Here is a 16757-nt window from a genome sequence, read left to right as displayed (position 1 = left end):
GCTCTGTCCAGTCTGCTGATCATCTGTGCTCGCACGTCTCGTCGGGTTACATCAGTTTACTTTGCCTAAGCTATGTGTATTGCAAGCCTTCAGCGCGGCAGTCACTGGAATCAACTGTGTGTGATTGTAACTGAGGTGCCTCCCCTTATCACGGAGCGTGTCTTGCTGCGCTCCTCTTTCTTTTGCCCGGTTGAAACGCTCGATTGCCGTCGAGCTATTCCTGCGCATGCCCAGAAGCAGAAACGTCTCGAACGTATGTATGTCGGTAGCTAGGGCACGCATCCTCAACGTCATCAATGTGCAAGTGGTGACGTATCTCGACGGCTGCTGCAAACCTATACATCAGTCGTGCATTACCACGTTTGGCTTCCTGTCCTATGCATGGCACCTACCGAAGCTTCGCTGCACCGGAGACCAAGAAGACCGCGAGGCTGGGACACGAAGTGGGTGAGTGTTGCCGTTAGCACCCATTCCGAATGCACTTTTGGTCGTTTGGAACGTCCTGAAAAGGACGAAAAATTCATATCTGAGCACGGGAGTGGAGAAATAAGGGCCGCAGCATATATTCTGGGTAGTTATTGTGGTGCGAAGCGTTGCTTGAATGTCGCGTAGGACGAGACGCCTACACGCTTCTCAAGCGGGCGAGGTGCAGAGAGGGAGTGATTGTTGTAGGCGTCGACATTCGATGCCATGTTGAAGAACCACGGCGCCACCACTGAGACAAAGACACGAAGGACGAACAGCCACCTTGTTCGACCTTCTTCCTTTTGTCCTCGTCTCAGTAGTTGTGTCTTGGTTCGTCATGCGCTACCAACTCGCCTAAATTTTCACGTTAGGTTTACACAATTAGGCGATATTTGGTCCGAAACGTGGACGGTGGCCGTTCATAATACATCCCCTAACGAGCTAGGCTTGCATTTTATTCTATTATCGCGAAACAAGTACAACTTAAATACCGCTATAGTTTTAAGACCTTTTATTTTAGTGGAATGACTAATATAGATTTGTCTTACGATCGAGTTTGCGGAATTACGAACTAGCGGAATAACACTTGACAACGCTGCGTTCACCGTGCATGCTCATCCCGATGAGATGGCCCTCCGCTCTCTTCTATCGTTCAATTCCATTCTCCCCTTCCACGGCGGAACGACGTCCACCTTTATGGGCTGCGCAGGTTCTAAAGCATAATGAGCGAGCTGTGATCTCTGGTCGCCGTCACTGCTAACCACACGTGACCTTAATGTTAGTGCTCTCGCATTGACTCATTAGAGCGGGAGTTAACGAGACGCGTTTGCTGTGATTGCGCCCACCGATTGAGGTGTGTTCGTGTTTCTTTGTGCGCGCTTTACTCCGAGCTTCATTCTCGATTCAGTTAGAACTGCCGTAAGCATACGCGTTCTTATTACTGCCGTAAGCACACGGTACATGATTAACACTTTAAGCTTCTGTATATCTGTTTCATGCAGTGTTACTGTCATAGGGCTGACTCGCACCTGCGACTTCCACCGCATGTTATTGGTTCAGGAGCTTGCGACTACAGTCACGTGACAGAAAAATCGAGCAGCGAGCGACTGAGCAAAAGCAGTCACTCTGCGACCATTTGCGACCAGCGCTTTGAGACTAACTTCGTCGCGCGACCAGTGCTAGTCGCAGGTGTGAACGAGCACTTTATAGTGCTAGGTCTCTCGGGTGAATGTGTTTTTTTTTCGTCTTAGAAATAACCGTCGTGCTGCTAGCGACATGTGATGTTGAGTTGAACGAGCCGTTAGTATTTTGTTGTGCTTGGATAGGCAGCATTTGGTGGTTACAAACAATGCAGCGGTGACGAACTCGAGGAGTCGCCATTCATCAGGCATGTTTTTGAAAGAACAGCGAAGCCAAGCCCATTCGGAGCTCCATGTTGAGCTAGACATGGCAGAACAATTAGCAAAAATGATAGCAGAAAGAAAATATTGGCTATACGCACGTGTCCGTCAAAAGGCCTATCCAAATGCTTACCGTCCAATCCTCATACTTAGCGACGTAGGATAAGTCAAGCATGTGGCCAATTTTGTTTAGCAACGTAAAGTCTCGTCAAAAGGTTTGCTGAAGCCTTGCTACAGTTGTCTGTGTTTTTAATAAGGCATGCTGCTCGCGTACTTTGTGACTATGTTCCCACATGGCGGCCACGATAATCATTTGCATGAAGTAAACCACCGTTTTATTTAATTTAAAGGGTTCACGTGTCCAACTAAGGCAAACAAAAGAAAACGAATGACATTTCTGTTACCACATGTATATTCCATCGACGTTTATCAATGCATGAGAAGCGCCCTCATGTGATTCGATATTAATAATCGCGCATCTACTGCTCGTTAGTTGTAGTTATTTATCTTTCATTCGCTTGGGCGGCGCTGATTTACAAGATGTAAACCTTTATGCCTTCCGTTAGAGAAAAGTGACAAAGCCTTGTTTTTAATTGAGGTATGGTTATTGATTTTCATAGCTGGACGTTTTTGTAATGTCTCTCTTTAATGGAGCCAGGGCTTTACTCCTGGCATTATGGACCTGGTCTGGACGTGGTGACGTGCCTGGCGCTGGCATTATGACGTGCCAAAGTAGCAGCCGAGGTCATTAGGTCCTGCCTATCAAAAATCGCGCCGGAAGCATTTTGGCATTTCTTGACCCTTCACTGAAGTCTTCCCTGAATGGTTTTCTTGCCTCTTATATAAATATTCTTGTCCATCTTCCTCGTCTTCATGTTCTTTTGCTTATAAGTTGGTCGTATTGACCCCTTTATACTTATCATCTCCAGATTGCTCTTCAAACACACTATAGCACTTTGCCTATTGAGGTATATCATGTACAGTAAATGAGCACGTGCAACGCTGGAAAGCAGGAAGCGACAAGAACACCGGAAGTTGCAAAGGTATTCGCCGGCACTCTTTTCCAGTAGCCCCTCCCTGACAGTGTTAATGCATCTAAGCATGCAGTAATGAGCGTTGAATAGGTGGTTCTCTCGCCTGACCCCTTTCTGGTCGACGTGGCTCCACGCGGGCTGTTTCCAGTGGTCTCTTCCACGTTATGCGCCTAGTTCTCTCTTCTGTGTAGCTACAGTACCGTTACAATCGGATTTGTTGTGCACAACGGCAGGGTTTGCTACATTTAATTTGTTTTATATACCATGGCTGCCGCTTTATACGTTCACTAAGACATCGGATCATGTAATGTGCGAGTGGTGTGCTAACATACAGCTGTGCGCGTTTATAGAAATAACGTAACATTAAGATTTTTCTTAAGAGTGCAACAGTACCACACATGAAGGTATCCTGTTTGCGTAGCTTGTTCTTACAACTTTTGGCTACAGTAAGTGTTATTATTTAAAAAAAAAAAACTAATACCGATTCATTTCCCGCTTTCCTTTTCCACAACTAGGTTCCTTCAAGCCATCGAAACATCAAATTGACGCTGTCAAAGCGCGCGTTCTCTCTTGCGAAGCCTGCCACAAGGATTCCATCGGTTGTTGACGGACACACTGGTTTCCGTGGATCGGTCCCTGTTAACAAGATCACGCAGCCTACACTCACGGACAGATATACATCGACGACAACACTGCAGCGCGATAATTTTTGGCTGATCAAAGCAGTGACGCCAGAGACAAAGTTCACTTCACCCGCTGTGCAATTAGCACTTACGCGGCACACTTCGCCCTGCCGAAGTATGAAAAAACAAAACAAGCTATTGTGACGTCAACATGGCTGAAGCACCAACTGTGTATTTTGGCCCCCAGCGTGCTGAACTTGAGTCGTTCTACCGGCTAGGTCAAGTAACTCAACGAAGCGAGGACGATCCGGAGGACACGGAGGACTGTTTAGAGCTCATGTACGATCAGCTTTCGGAAGCAAATGCTGCTCTGCTCCGGCGAGTGTTGAGCACAGGACCGCCCGTGACATCGCTTAATCTATGCCGTATCTCAATAAGCGCGCTCAAAGTCGCTTTCGACGGCCTGGAGGAATGCCCTCTGCTGAACGAACTCTCCTTTAGTATCGACTGCAAAGGGAATGACTTGGACACAAATCTCACCGGGGTGATTAGAACACTGCATTCGTTGATCTTGTGCTGCCAAAACACGGGCGCCGGATACGCGAAGGAGGTTGCCAGCTACATCCGACAGGGCAAATACTTGACCGAACTAAGCCTCTACAACTCCTGCGGCGGCGACGAAGGCGTCGCAGTTCTCATCGAAGCCCTTGCTAGAAACGAGACCCTCAAGAAGTTCAGTTTAGACGACATGAAGTTGTCTTCGGACACCTTAATCGCCTTCGCCAGGATGCTTGCAACTAACACGACGCTGGAAGTCGTGGACATCAGGGAAGTGTGTCCCGTCGACAGTGATAAAGTCTTGTCATTGCTGGAGCAGGAACGCTACTCTAATGTATTCAAAAGGCTTCAGATCGTGTGGCCCGAGGAGCTTCTCCCGGAGCTCACCGCGCTCATCCGCAGACAAGCGCACAGTCCCAGGTTGTCCGCAACCGTGACCTCTTCGGTCGACGAGGGTGTTCTTGGGAAGTTTTTCGACGCCGTGGCCGCAGACAAGACACTTCGAGAGCTCTCCCTTCTTCCCCAGCAACACACGTTCGAAGCTCTCGCGAACGGCATCGCTTCCTTAGTGAAGCGTACAACGACGCTCCGCGAAATCTGGGACTTCCACTTCGTCGAAAAAAGCAACGAACGCCAGCTCATAGGCATTCTCGATGCCTTAAAGGAAAACCACTCCATTTCACAGTTCACAATGTACGCGCAAGCGATGACGCCCGAACTGGCGACGTCCCTGTCGGGGTTGCTCGCCACGAACAACACGCTCAACGTCGTGCGCGTCTGCAACGACTGGGTAATCTCGCCAAAAGAGCTGGAAACAGTCCTCCAGGGTATGAGGGTCAACTACACCGTCAACGCTATCAGGATTCCTTTCTACGCCGACGACTCCGAGGGAACCTTCGAGATGGAGGAGATTTTAGATAGGAACGCTCGTCTCTTGAAAAAGGCTGCGCATTTCGTGATTTTGCGTGCTGCCGTCAACGACGAGAAAGGCGTGGACGCTCTGAAGAAACTGCGCTCAAGCGCTGGCCTCGTGGAGAAGGTGCAACAGCTAACGGGCAAGACAGAAGAGGCGGCGACTGAAGCAATTCAGTCAGCTCTAGCGCGCATATCGGCTTGAGTATAATGATCGAGAAGCAAGCGGTGTACTTGGGTACACCGACCGTATTGTCCTATCTGGGCCTACCTCTGTTTCGCTCGCTTTTGCGGAATAGGAGAGTGTTATGCTAACTGCACGTGCAGCAGTGTTGCTCGAGCGTAATATGTGAAATGTATAGGTTACAACACTTGTGTCGCTGTGTATGTTGCAAAGAGGATGTTGCACTAATACCGGATGTGGGACGCGCGAGTGGATGATCGAGTTCGCGTTCAAGAACTGAATACTTGCAGTTAGCTAGGTATCAAGCTTCACATTGAGACGCCCCGGGTGGAGTCTTGGTGCGATGTCCTATGTATGTACGTCACCCGCAATTTGTACCAGATTTCGAGAACGTGCATGTATACCACAAAGCAACGGACCATATTCCTTGCATCAACCTTCACTTGCAGCAAGTCGATGCATATATTGTATTCTTAATTATTAGTTGTTCAAGCTCTCGAGTACTGCAATCAGGGCAAAAGTGTCATTAAGAAATGCATAGCCTATCGTCCACAGCACTATATTGAACGTACCTTAGCTCCACACCTGCTCCATAAATCTTTATTTTCGAAGCCTTCAAGACAGCCTAAGAATGAAGTATGTGACGGGCTTTACAGGCTAGATCTCCACAAAACTGTGTCGTGTGCATTGTTATATATTTTGCGTATACTTCCTTTGCCCTTTACAATTGTGACAGCTAATATATCCAAATGTAAAACCTGTACTAAAATTTTATTGATAATGGTGTCACCTTTATAATAAAAAGGTCGTTTCTGTACGTGTTCTTATTTTATGTGATGTCTCAAGCGCTCTCAGAACAATGGGAACAGAAGACACCTGTGAAAACAGTTATTTATTGCGTCTTTTCGGCAGGCAGTCGTCTAGCGGAAGCGAAGAAACGAAGGTAGCGCGCCGTTGAAAGAAATAGTCGATGAAGACAAGTCCAACGCGCAGTCGCATCCATCGCGAACGCCTCAAGTTCATCGCGAACGCCTCAAGTTCATCAAAGCTTGTGGAATTTTGCGCTGCATGGGCGTTGTATAGCAGACACGCACGGAGGCACAGAAAAACACAACTAGAACAGGTGGGCGCAAACTTACTGCTAATCTTTCGTGAAACGCCATCTGGGGCTGCTTCAAGAAAGGAAAGAGAACGAGGGAAGGAGTGAAAGTGAAAAAAAAATAGTATGATAACTCAAACTAGAGTAGAGGAACTGCTGTCAAGAATTATGCGTGTAGTAATGTTTCGCAGCGTTCCTCAGCTCGCCCGTTTTTGCAAGGGCCGGAACGTGTCGCTTAAGAATTCCATTTCTACTTTGCTTTGCCACAAAGTTGGAGTGTTTACGCATGCGCCTCATTCTCCTGATGCCATGCTGTAGGCCTCAACTATTTCTCTTTTTTGCTGTTTTTCTGTACTCTACTCTAGTTTGAGTTATCATACTATTTTTTTGTTCACTTTCCTCGCGCTCATTCCTTCTTTCTTGAGGCAGCCCCAGGTCGTGTCTTACGAAAGATTAACATTTTTTGGTTCGCGCCCACCTGTTCTGGTTGTGTTTTTCTGTGCTTCCGTGCTTTTCTGCTCTGTAACGCCCATGCAGCGAAAAATTGCACAACCTTTGATCGAACGCCTCTTCGAAAAACAAAATTTGTACCTACGTCGCCTTCCAGTGAGGTCTCGTGATGAAAGGCCAATACGAAGATACGAGAATGTTTCCGGAATGTACCCGGAATGTAGTCATATCGGGGTTTCCCGAAAATCATTACTATTATTACTACGCACTTATGCCCAGAAGCACAACGCTTTAGAGCATAGTACATTCTTTCAAATTTTAATATCGCGCATGCGTCCACGCCAGGATACGGTAGATTCTAATATCGGCGAGAAGCAACGAGATCAGCGTTACGACGATCAGCATCACGCAGGCTTTCTGAACACATCATCGCACAGGTAAGTCTGGTAGTGCGCATGCATCTTTAAGCAAACAGCGTAACTAGAGTCAGCGCCTCCTCCATTTTTCTGTGCCTGGGTGAAGGAGAGGAGCGCAATGGGAACCAGCCGTCGGGTTAGTGCGGCTTTTAGCCGCTAGGCGCCACCAGCGTAGTAGACCCGCCGTCGCGTGATCTCTCGCAGAAACGAATGCCGTGGCTGCATTCGAAGCTGCTCTATGGTTCAGTTTTCGGCTGTATTCGCGCTGTTTAAAGTATATTGAAAACTTGTAAACGGGAATCATGAAACGTTGTCGTTCTGGGCACCCAGCCCATTTCAAAGGCATGTGTCGTTCGCGGCAATTTGGTCGAGACGCACGCGCGTCGTCTGCTAGGCCCATGCATGGGTGTTCAAGCTCGACGCGTGCTAGCGTCTTTAAACTTGACGGCCGAAGAAGCTCTGTCGTACAGCGTTGTAAAAAGCAAGTTCACCTCGTATTTTGTTCACCCGCTAAACGAAGTTCACGAGAGTTATCGTTTTCACAAGCGGACGCAGCAAACAGACGAAAGCGTCGATGCTTTTTATTCTGCGTTGCGAAACATCGTCAAAAGATGCAACTATGGCTCAGCGTCCGTAGAGGATAGACTCGTTCGAGACCGATTTATCGTCGGCTTGTTGGACAGCAGATTATCTGAACAACTCTGCCGCACCTCTGACTTGACGCTGGACAAAGCGCTCCTGCATGCACGGCTGCACGAAGATGCCGAAAGAGAAAAATGTGAACGCGCAAACCAGTTATCTGGACCAGTCGCCGTTGATGCAGCGAAGCACAAGCCAGCGAAAAGGCAATCCCATAAGCGAACGTCAGCATCAAGAGAAACCCCTTTTTCTGATGCGACGCACGGATTGTGTCACTTCTGTGGACGTGAAGTGCATCAGCGGGAATTTTGTCCTGCCAAGAAAGCAGTTTGTAATTTTTGCAAAAAGAAAGGGCACTTTGAAGCAGTTTGCTTAGCCAAGCAGCGTTCGCACAGCCGACAGTCACATGCCACCGAGATGCATGCTGTCAAGACCAGTCGTGAAGCAAACGCCAAGTTCGTTTGGGTTCACGTGAACGGCGTCCCGCTCAAGTTCAAAGTCGACTCAGGAGCGGAATTTACCGTCGTTCCAAGCACTTTTCCGGGAGTACCGTCTCAACTCGAAAAACCGGAGGGTCATCTAACAGGTCCTGGAAATTATCCTTTAAATGTGTCTGGCCAATTCAGAGCTACGTTGGAGTGGAAGAGCCGCACCTGCGTACAGCCAGTGTATGTCATGCCTTCGCAGTCTACGCCTATGCTAGGCTACCCTGCTTTACTCGCATTGGGAGTTGTGAAATTCGTCGACGCCGCACAGCGACCGGAAAAGCCAGCCAGCTCATCAAGCGACGCCACCCCTAGTCAGGATATCTTCGATGGACTTGGTACCGTAGGGGAGGAGTACACTATCAGGCTCAAGCCAAATGCCAAGCCATTTGCGCTCAGTGTACCTCGAAGAATTCCCATTCCTCTGTACGACCAGGTGAAGCAAGAGCTGGACCAGATGGAAAAACAAGGGGTCATCAGGCGTACTACGAAGCCGACGCTGTGGTCTGCAGGTCTGGTAGCAGTACCGAAGGCACCAGGCGGCATCCGAATATGTGTGGACTTGACAAAGCTCAACAAGGAAGTTCTCTGTGAAAGGCACGTGCTTCCAACGGTCGAATGGGTTCTCGGGCAACTGGGCGACGCAAAGGTGTTCTCCAAACTCGACGCGACAGCAGGATTTCACCAAGTGAGATTGTCCCAAGAATGCCAAGAGTACACCACATTCATCGCGCCATTCGGACGCTACTGCTACTGTCGTCTACCTTTCGGCCTGACCTCGGCACCGGAGTACTTTCAGCGAGAAATGGCTCGCATTCTCGAAGGACAACCCAACGTCGTCAACATGATCGACGACATCCTGGTTTTTGGAAAAGACCGAGAAGAGCACGACAAGCGACTTGTGGAGGTTCTTGAACAACTCAACAAGTCGAAATGCTGCTTCGGTCAAGACAAAGTAGAGTTTCTGGGTGTAATCATCGATGCCAACGGTATCTCGCCGAGTCCCAGAAAACTCGAAGCCCTACGCAACTTGGAGCCACCCAAGGACGTTGCTGGTGTTAGACGCTTCCTCGGCATGGTTAATCATATTGGTCGCTTCCTGCCCAACCTTTCGCAGGCAACCGCCCCTATTCGCGCCTTGCTGGGCGAGCAAAATGCATGGCAATGGGGACCGCTTTAAGAGACCGCTTTTAATCGGGTCAAGGAGATGCTCACATCGGACCTATGCGTCGCGAAGTATCATCCCGGTCATAATACTATTGTCTCATGCGACGCGAGCTCATTTGGATTGGGAACTGTTCTTCTGCAAGAACAACCATCGGGGGAGCGACGCGCGGTAGAGTTTGCATCACGGTCGTTAACCGATGCAGAACAACGCCACAGCCAAACAGAAAAAGAAGCGTTGGCAGTAGCATGGGCAGTGCACCGCTTTGACCAGTACGTGTGAGGCCTACAGTTCACGGTGGAAACCGACCACCAGCCACTGGTGACACTGCTTGGAAACGCTGACTTGGACACGATGCCTCCACGTATTCAACGGTTCCGTATCAAACTTATGCGATACCAATTCAACGTGGTCTACGTTCCGGGCAAACAGCTAGCCACTGCGGATACTCTTTCAAGGGCTCCAGACGAGAAGCCGTCGATCAGCCTAGTGGATGTGGTAGAAGAGTTCGTGGAATTCCAAGTTGCAGCGATCACTGACACGAAGCTGGTTACTGCAGATGATGTCCGCAGGCACCAAGAACAGGATGGTGAATGCAACCAGCTCGTCAAGTACTGCACCCAGGGCTGGCCTCGTCGAGACAGGCTTCCGGAGCACATGAAGAAATACTGGAACCATCGAGGTGATCTCTCTTTGTGCAGCGGCATCCTGCTAAAAGGCAATCGATTTGTCATCCCGACTTCGCTGCAAAAGGATACGCTCGAACTTATCCATGAAGGCCACCAGGGAATTAACCGATGCCGGCTGAGAGCACAGGATTCCGTGTGGTGGTACGGACTTTCGCAGCAAATACGGGACAGAGTCAGTCGCTGCAGGCAGTGCGCAGCCACACGAGCGCAACGAAGTGAGCCATTGGTTGTAACGAAAACTCCATTGCAACCATGGCAAGAAGTAGGAATGGACTTATTTAGTCACAGGGGACACAACTACCTACTAGTAGTTGATTATCGTTCTCGCTACCCTGAAGTCATCTACATGCGAAGCACGAACTCTGAGGCGGTTATCAATGCTGTCAAAAGCATTTTCTCTCGTTTTGGCATCCCCGAAGTTGTACGAAGCGACAATGGACCGCAGTTCGCTTCACACGCATTTGCAGCTTTCGCGAAGCACTATGGCTTCCAACACATCACCTCGAGTCCAAACTACCCGCAGTCTAACGGGGAAGTAGAAAGGATGGTGCGCACGGTCAAAGAAATGTTCGAGAAAGCAGATGATCCTTTTCTGGCACTTCTGTCTTACAGAGACACTGCAGGCGTCACAGGGTTTAGCCCAGCGCAGCTACTGATGGGTCGCAGCCTGCGAACCAGGCTTCTCAAGCCAGCGGATTGCCTGGAACCGAAGTGGCCTGCGCCTGACGTTGTCAAGCGCCAAGACGAGGAGGTAAGAAGGCGGCAGAAGAAAGACTTTGATCGCCGTCGTGCTGCGACCGTCCTTCCTCCGCTGGAGCCGGGGGACACGGTGTGGGTTCGAGACATCAAGGAAACGGCGTGCGTTCTCAGCCCAGCCTCGAAGCCCCACTCGTACGTCGTGGAAACACCAACCGCGGTGCTTGTGCGTAATAGGGTGCATCTAGTGCCCTATTCGGACCCAACGACGAGCCAACTCAACGAGTCAGCATCGAGGGAAAACAGCGAGGGGCACGAAGACCAAGCCACCGTTACAGACGCCACGGCAACAGCGACGCCACAAGTCTCCAATGAATGCGGAGTGCGAGTCACCAGATTTGGTCGCCGAGTTAAGACTCCGAAAAGACTTGACTTGTGATGTGTCGTGTTTTTGTTGTGTGCATATCTCGGGGGAGAGATGTAGAGGGCGCTACGCGCCATGCTTTCTATATATGGTTGAAGGGAATAAAGCAATGGGCATTCGTTCGGTCATCATGGCTCGGAGTCACTTGTGTAGACGCGCCTAGCGTCTGTCAGTTACCGGTATCGTACAGTGGAGGTACGTGGATTCCCCGTACGAACCTGGAACTTCGCTCCCGCAAGCTCCCCCTTGTCCGTGACACCGACATGGCCAACGAGACCCTTCCCCATGCTGGATCTTCGGCCGTCCACGTCACCTGCGGCACTGTGTATCCCCAGCGAGATCCACCCATGTTCTCCGCCTCAGGTGAATCGGATGTGGAAGATTGGTTGTTGAGGAACGGAAGAGTCGGCGCCAGTAACAAATGGGACGACCAAATGAAGCTCGGCTACGTCACGTTTTATCTCGCGGACATCGCGCAGCTGGGGTACCACAACCACAAGGCTGAAATTCCAACTTGGCCAGCTTTAAAGACTTCTGTTACAGACGTCTTTGGGCGGCCTACGGTTCGCAAGCTTCACGCCGAGCAGCGCTTGCGTCAACGTGCGCAGCAACCAGGCGAGAACTACACGGGCTACATCGAGGATGTCCTGCATCTGTGTAACCGCGTCAACTCCGCGATGACTGAGGAGGAGAAGATCAGGCACATCTTGAAGGGCATCGCGGACGGCGCCTTTCAGATGCTGCTCGCGAAAAATCTCACCACGATCGCGGCACTCGTCTCACTCTGTCAGAGCTTCGACGAATAGTGTAGGCAGCGCGCGATCGCCCGTCAAGCCCTCACGACGCCCGACACGCTCTCAAGCTTGCAGCTAGCTGCCCGTGCCTGCCGCTTCTGTCCACGATCAAGGACTTCATCCGCGAGGAGGTAGCGCGCCAGCTATCATTACTGCCGCTCACGCACGGGCCTGCGCAGGCTTTGGCTCCGGACCTTCAACACGCCATTCGAAACCAAGTTGCTGAGGCCCTCTCACCGATTCTCCAACAACGACGCGTCACTGCGCCGCTTACCTACGCCGCCATCGCTGCTCGTCCGCAGCAGCCTATGCCATATTCTCGACCTGCCATGCCACCCCATCCCTTGCCGACGACCGTGAACGCTGCGTCGCATACCTTCGCGAGACCTTCGACTCCATTTTACCGACGCCCAGACACGTGGAAAACGTCGGACAATAGGCCCATCTGCTTCGCCTGTGGTATCGCTGGACACGTCGCCCGCTACTGTCGCCAATGTCCTTCTCCACTTGACGCCGTGGACAGGCCTGTTGCGTCGTCGTCAACGACGCCACCAAGGTACACTCTTGACGATCAACGACCCTACGCAAACCACTGATCACCATCCCCTCAACGACGCTCCCTGTCACCTATGCGTCGCCGACCTACTACGGAAGAGGGAAACTGATCGCTGCAGTTCCGGAATGCAAGAGCTGCATGCGGGTCGAACTGCCCAAGACCTCCATCTTTTTCGCCGCAAACGTTATTGACGTCAATGTTGAAGGGACCGCCGCACAAGCACTTATTGACACAGGGGCCGCCGTTTCCGTAATCTGCGAGCATCTATGCTGCAAGTTATAAAAGGTGACCACGTCGCTCTCGGGATTAATGCTCCGCACGGCCAGCACACAATACATAGCCTTCTGCTGTGTGCACCGCGCGTGTCATTATTCAAGGTGAACTCTACGACAAGAGTTTTTCGTGCTAGCATCATGCTCCCACGACGTTATTCTCGGTTGGGACTTCCTTTCGCGTCATCGTGCCCTCATTGACTGCTCCCGTGCAGAAGTCGCCCTTACGCCGCTGCAACCTGCTCTTTCGGTGGATCCCCTTCCCGACGCTTACAAACTTGTCGTTGCTACGGACACAGATATAGCCCCGAAAACGTCCACCCTCGTAGCCCTGACCTGCAAGGCCGCTCCAGACGGATCTGTTCTGTTCATTCCGTCCGAGGTATTTCTCCGCCGCTGCGGCTTGCGACTGCCGTTTGCCGTACTCACCGTTGAATCGGGTACTACAAATATGCTGGTTGCCAACTCATTGACATCCTCAGTTACATTACTTCGCGGGGAATGTTTGGGCAACATATAAGACGTTGACTTACTGCGCTCTCTGGAGTTTGCTGCAAACCAACTCGACCTCCAGCTGAATGCAGTAACACCACCTGTTGCCACTTCTTCCACTCCAGACTTTTTGCACCCTTCCGTTCCCGCTGATCTATCGCCGACACATCGACGCGAACACTTCGCCCTTCTTCGAGAGTTCCGCTCTTCCTTTGATTGCGCTCAACCATCTTTGGGTCGTACAATGAGCATCACGCACCACATTGACACCGGTTGTAATGCTCCCTTACGCCAACGACCATATCGAGTTTCAGCGGAAGAGCGGCGTATTATCAACGAACAAGTCGACGATATGCTCAAGCGCGGTGTCATCCAGCCATCCCAGAGCCCCTGGTCGTCCGCTGTTGTGCTTGTGCGCAAAAAGGATGGATGAATCAGATTCTGTGTCGACTACTGCCGCCTGAATAAAATAACTCGGAAGGATGTATACCCGTTGCCACGCATCGACGATGCTCTCGATTGCTTGCAAGGAGCAGAATATTTCTCGTCTCTAGATTTACGCTCGGCTTATTGGCAAGTTCCAGTGACCGACCCTGACCGATCGAAGACTGCGTTCATCACACCTGACGGGCTGTGTGAGTTTAAAGTCATGCCGTTCGGACTCTACAACGCCCCAGCTACCTTTGAACGGATGATGGACAACATCCTTCGCGGCTACAAGTGGAATACCTGCCTCTGCTACCTTGACGACATCGTCGTTTTTTCTCGCGATTTTCCGGCTCACCTCACTCGCCTTCGTGCAATTCTCACGTGTCTCACCTCTGCTGGCCTTCAACTTAACATCAAGAAGTGCCATGTTGCTGCGCGCCAGCTCGCGCCAGCTCACTATACTAGGTCACGTCTGCAAGGAAGGCACCGCGAAACTCTTCCGGACACCGCGAAATTCTTCCGGACACCGCGAAACTCCACGCCGTGGCCGAATGTCCGAAGCCCAATTCCATGAAGACGCTTCGAAGTGTTATTGGGCTGTGCTCGTATTTTCGTCGATTTGTGCGCGACTTCGCTTCTATCATCGCGCCCCTTACCAATCTAGTGAAAGCCTCCAACGGCCCGTCAGCTTGGTCACAAGAGTGTGACGAGCCTTTTATGACGCTACGGCGCTTATTAACGTCGCCTCCAATACTTTGTCACTTTGACCCTAATGCGCCTACGGAGACCCATACCGACGCCAGCGGTGTCGGTCTTGGTGCAGTACTGGCTCAACGAAAATCAGGATATGAAGAATGCGTCGTTGCTTACGTGACCCGAAGCCTCAAGAAAGCCAGGTGTAATTACTCCGTCACAGAGAAAGAATGCCTCGCCATTATCTGGGCTTTGGCCAAGTTCCGCCCGTACCTTTATTGCCGCCCTTTCGAAGTAGTGACGGACCAGCATGCTCCATGTTGGTTGTCATCGCTGAAAGATCTGTCGGGACGCCTCGGTCGTTGGGCGCTTTGCCTAGAGGAATACGACATTCGTGTTGTGTACCGATCCGGCCGAAAACACTGGGACGCTGATGCGCTATCCCGCTTGCCCCTACCGGCTTACACAGCTTCGTCGTCAGCTTCTTCAGCTGTCTTGACGCCAATTGACTTAGCAGACATGCCGTCGGAGCAACGCAAGAATGCCTGGATTTTCCATCTACTCGACTTCCTGACTGACCCATTAGCTCATCCAGCCTCAAGAACTATCCGTCGTAAAGCCACGCATTTCACTATTCGCGACGACCACCTCTATTGGCGGAACTACGCGTCTGACGGTCGGAGGTGGCTGCTAGTGATACCACACCACATGCGCACGGAAATCTGTAGTTCTTTCCACAACGACCCGCAAAGTCCTCACGCCGGCGCTCTCAAGACCTACAACCGCCTGCGTCAGCGATACTACTGGCGTGGCATGTATACATTTGTGTGCAAGTACGTACGTGCTTGTACCGCTTGTCAACGCCGTAAAGCTCCACCTGAACGCCGAGCCGGTAGACTTCAGCCTCTGCCTTGTCCGGCGCGTCCATTTGATCGCGTCGGCATCGACTTATACGGACCGCTTCCCTTGACTTCTTTTGGAAATAGATGGATAATTGTCGGCGTAGACCACCTCACACGTCACGCGGAAACTGCAGCCCTGCCCACAGCAATCGCAAGATAAGTTGCGTTTTTCATCTTACCCAACTTTGTCCTTCGCCATGGTGCTCCCCGTGAACTTTTGGGCGACAGAGGGCGTGTTTTCCTGTCTGACGCTATTGAAGCTTTGCTCGCTCAGTTGTTTCACCTACTACCGTAACTAGACCTTCACGATGCGAGAAGAGAGCGAGTAATAATTTCTGTAGCCGCAGCATGAATGCGCCGCGTTACATACTGATTCAGGTAGTGGAAACGAACGAAAGCGATGAAGTGAGACAGTCAAAACAGGAGAGACAGCGCTGACTGCTAGAACATACTAGATTCTCCTTACTGCGGTGATCCACGCTTGTCGCCTTCATTTCTCGTGCGACATGCCCGGGTACCGATGCAGTTTCACACGTGAATCGTGTTCCTTGGTGTTCTCTACACAGTTGTGGCAGGCCACGACACATCACTTCTTCGGACCTCGCTTGCACTTCCGCAGGGTCACTTCTGCCAACGTGGAAATGCAGCTTCGCACGGCAAGCCTCTTTGTTCAGCGTGCCAAGCTGTCGGCACGGCGTCCCAGTTCCCCGCACCGACTGAGAAACGCGCGCGCGCGCGCGTGTTCCCACTGCCGATAAACAGACTGAGTCGGCTGCGCCTACCCTCAGTTGCGCCAGACCTTCTCTCCAGAGCCGCAGCGCGGCGCTGTCGTCGCGCCATAAACTGGAGTTTGGATTCCCTATACCACCACGCAGCGTGTTTTGCCCGCAACTTTGAGTTCATTAAAGTGCTACTAAATCTATATAAGATTGTCGCAAGTGTCATGAGTAGACTAATTCCTACATGATGGATTTGACAAGAGATGACTGGTATAGCGTGGTAGTGTAAATGGTTCTGCTCAGGCGATACACTATCGAATGCCGGTACAGAAACGTGAAGTTTTCTGACATCTTGCGCATCGCAGCATTGAGGGCATCGCAGAAAAGTGCTCAACTGCTTTGGCTTTGTGGTTCTTGCTTTCGACCTTCACGTGGCCAAGATATTTAGTACACAAGAAACGTTCATAGGTATTGGAAATATTTCTGGAATATCTACTGGTTCATAACATCTCCCCTAAACACATCGTGCATATTAAAATAAAGTTCCTTATCTACTTCAGTACTGAAACGTTCCGCATCTCATTCCAATACTTCCATATGCTTCCTTTAGACTTTTGCAGAAGTATGTGGCAAATAACGGAAGACACATGAAAAACATGAG

General features: G+C 50.8%; 2 protein-coding genes across 2 annotated transcripts; both read left to right on the top strand.

Annotated features, from left to right (window-relative positions):
* The first annotated feature begins 330 nt into the window (after window positions 1–330).
* On the top strand, window positions 331–5904 carry LOC119372534 (uncharacterized). Its single transcript, XM_037643015.2, has 2 exons — window positions 331–447; window positions 3415–5904. Exon 2 carries the CDS (start codon window positions 3734–3736, stop codon window positions 5195–5197), a length of 1464 nt encoding a protein of 487 aa, XP_037498943.1. The 5' UTR covers window positions 331–447; window positions 3415–3733; the 3' UTR covers window positions 5198–5904.
* Window positions 5905–9784: 3880 nt separating this feature from the next.
* Window positions 9785–11254, top strand: LOC119406786 (uncharacterized protein K02A2.6-like). The gene has a single exon (XM_037673520.1). It carries the CDS (start codon window positions 9785–9787, stop codon window positions 11252–11254), a length of 1470 nt encoding a protein of 489 aa, XP_037529448.1.
* The last annotated feature ends 5503 nt before the right edge of the window (window positions 11255–16757 follow it).

The sequence above is a fragment of the Rhipicephalus sanguineus genome, chromosome 10, assembly GCF_013339695.2.
Source record: "Rhipicephalus sanguineus isolate Rsan-2018 chromosome 10, BIME_Rsan_1.4, whole genome shotgun sequence".
NCBI lineage: Eukaryota > Metazoa > Arthropoda > Arachnida > Ixodida > Ixodidae > Rhipicephalus > Rhipicephalus sanguineus.
Note: the sequence above shows the minus strand (reverse complement) of the source record. Positions and strands in the feature narration are given on the sequence as shown.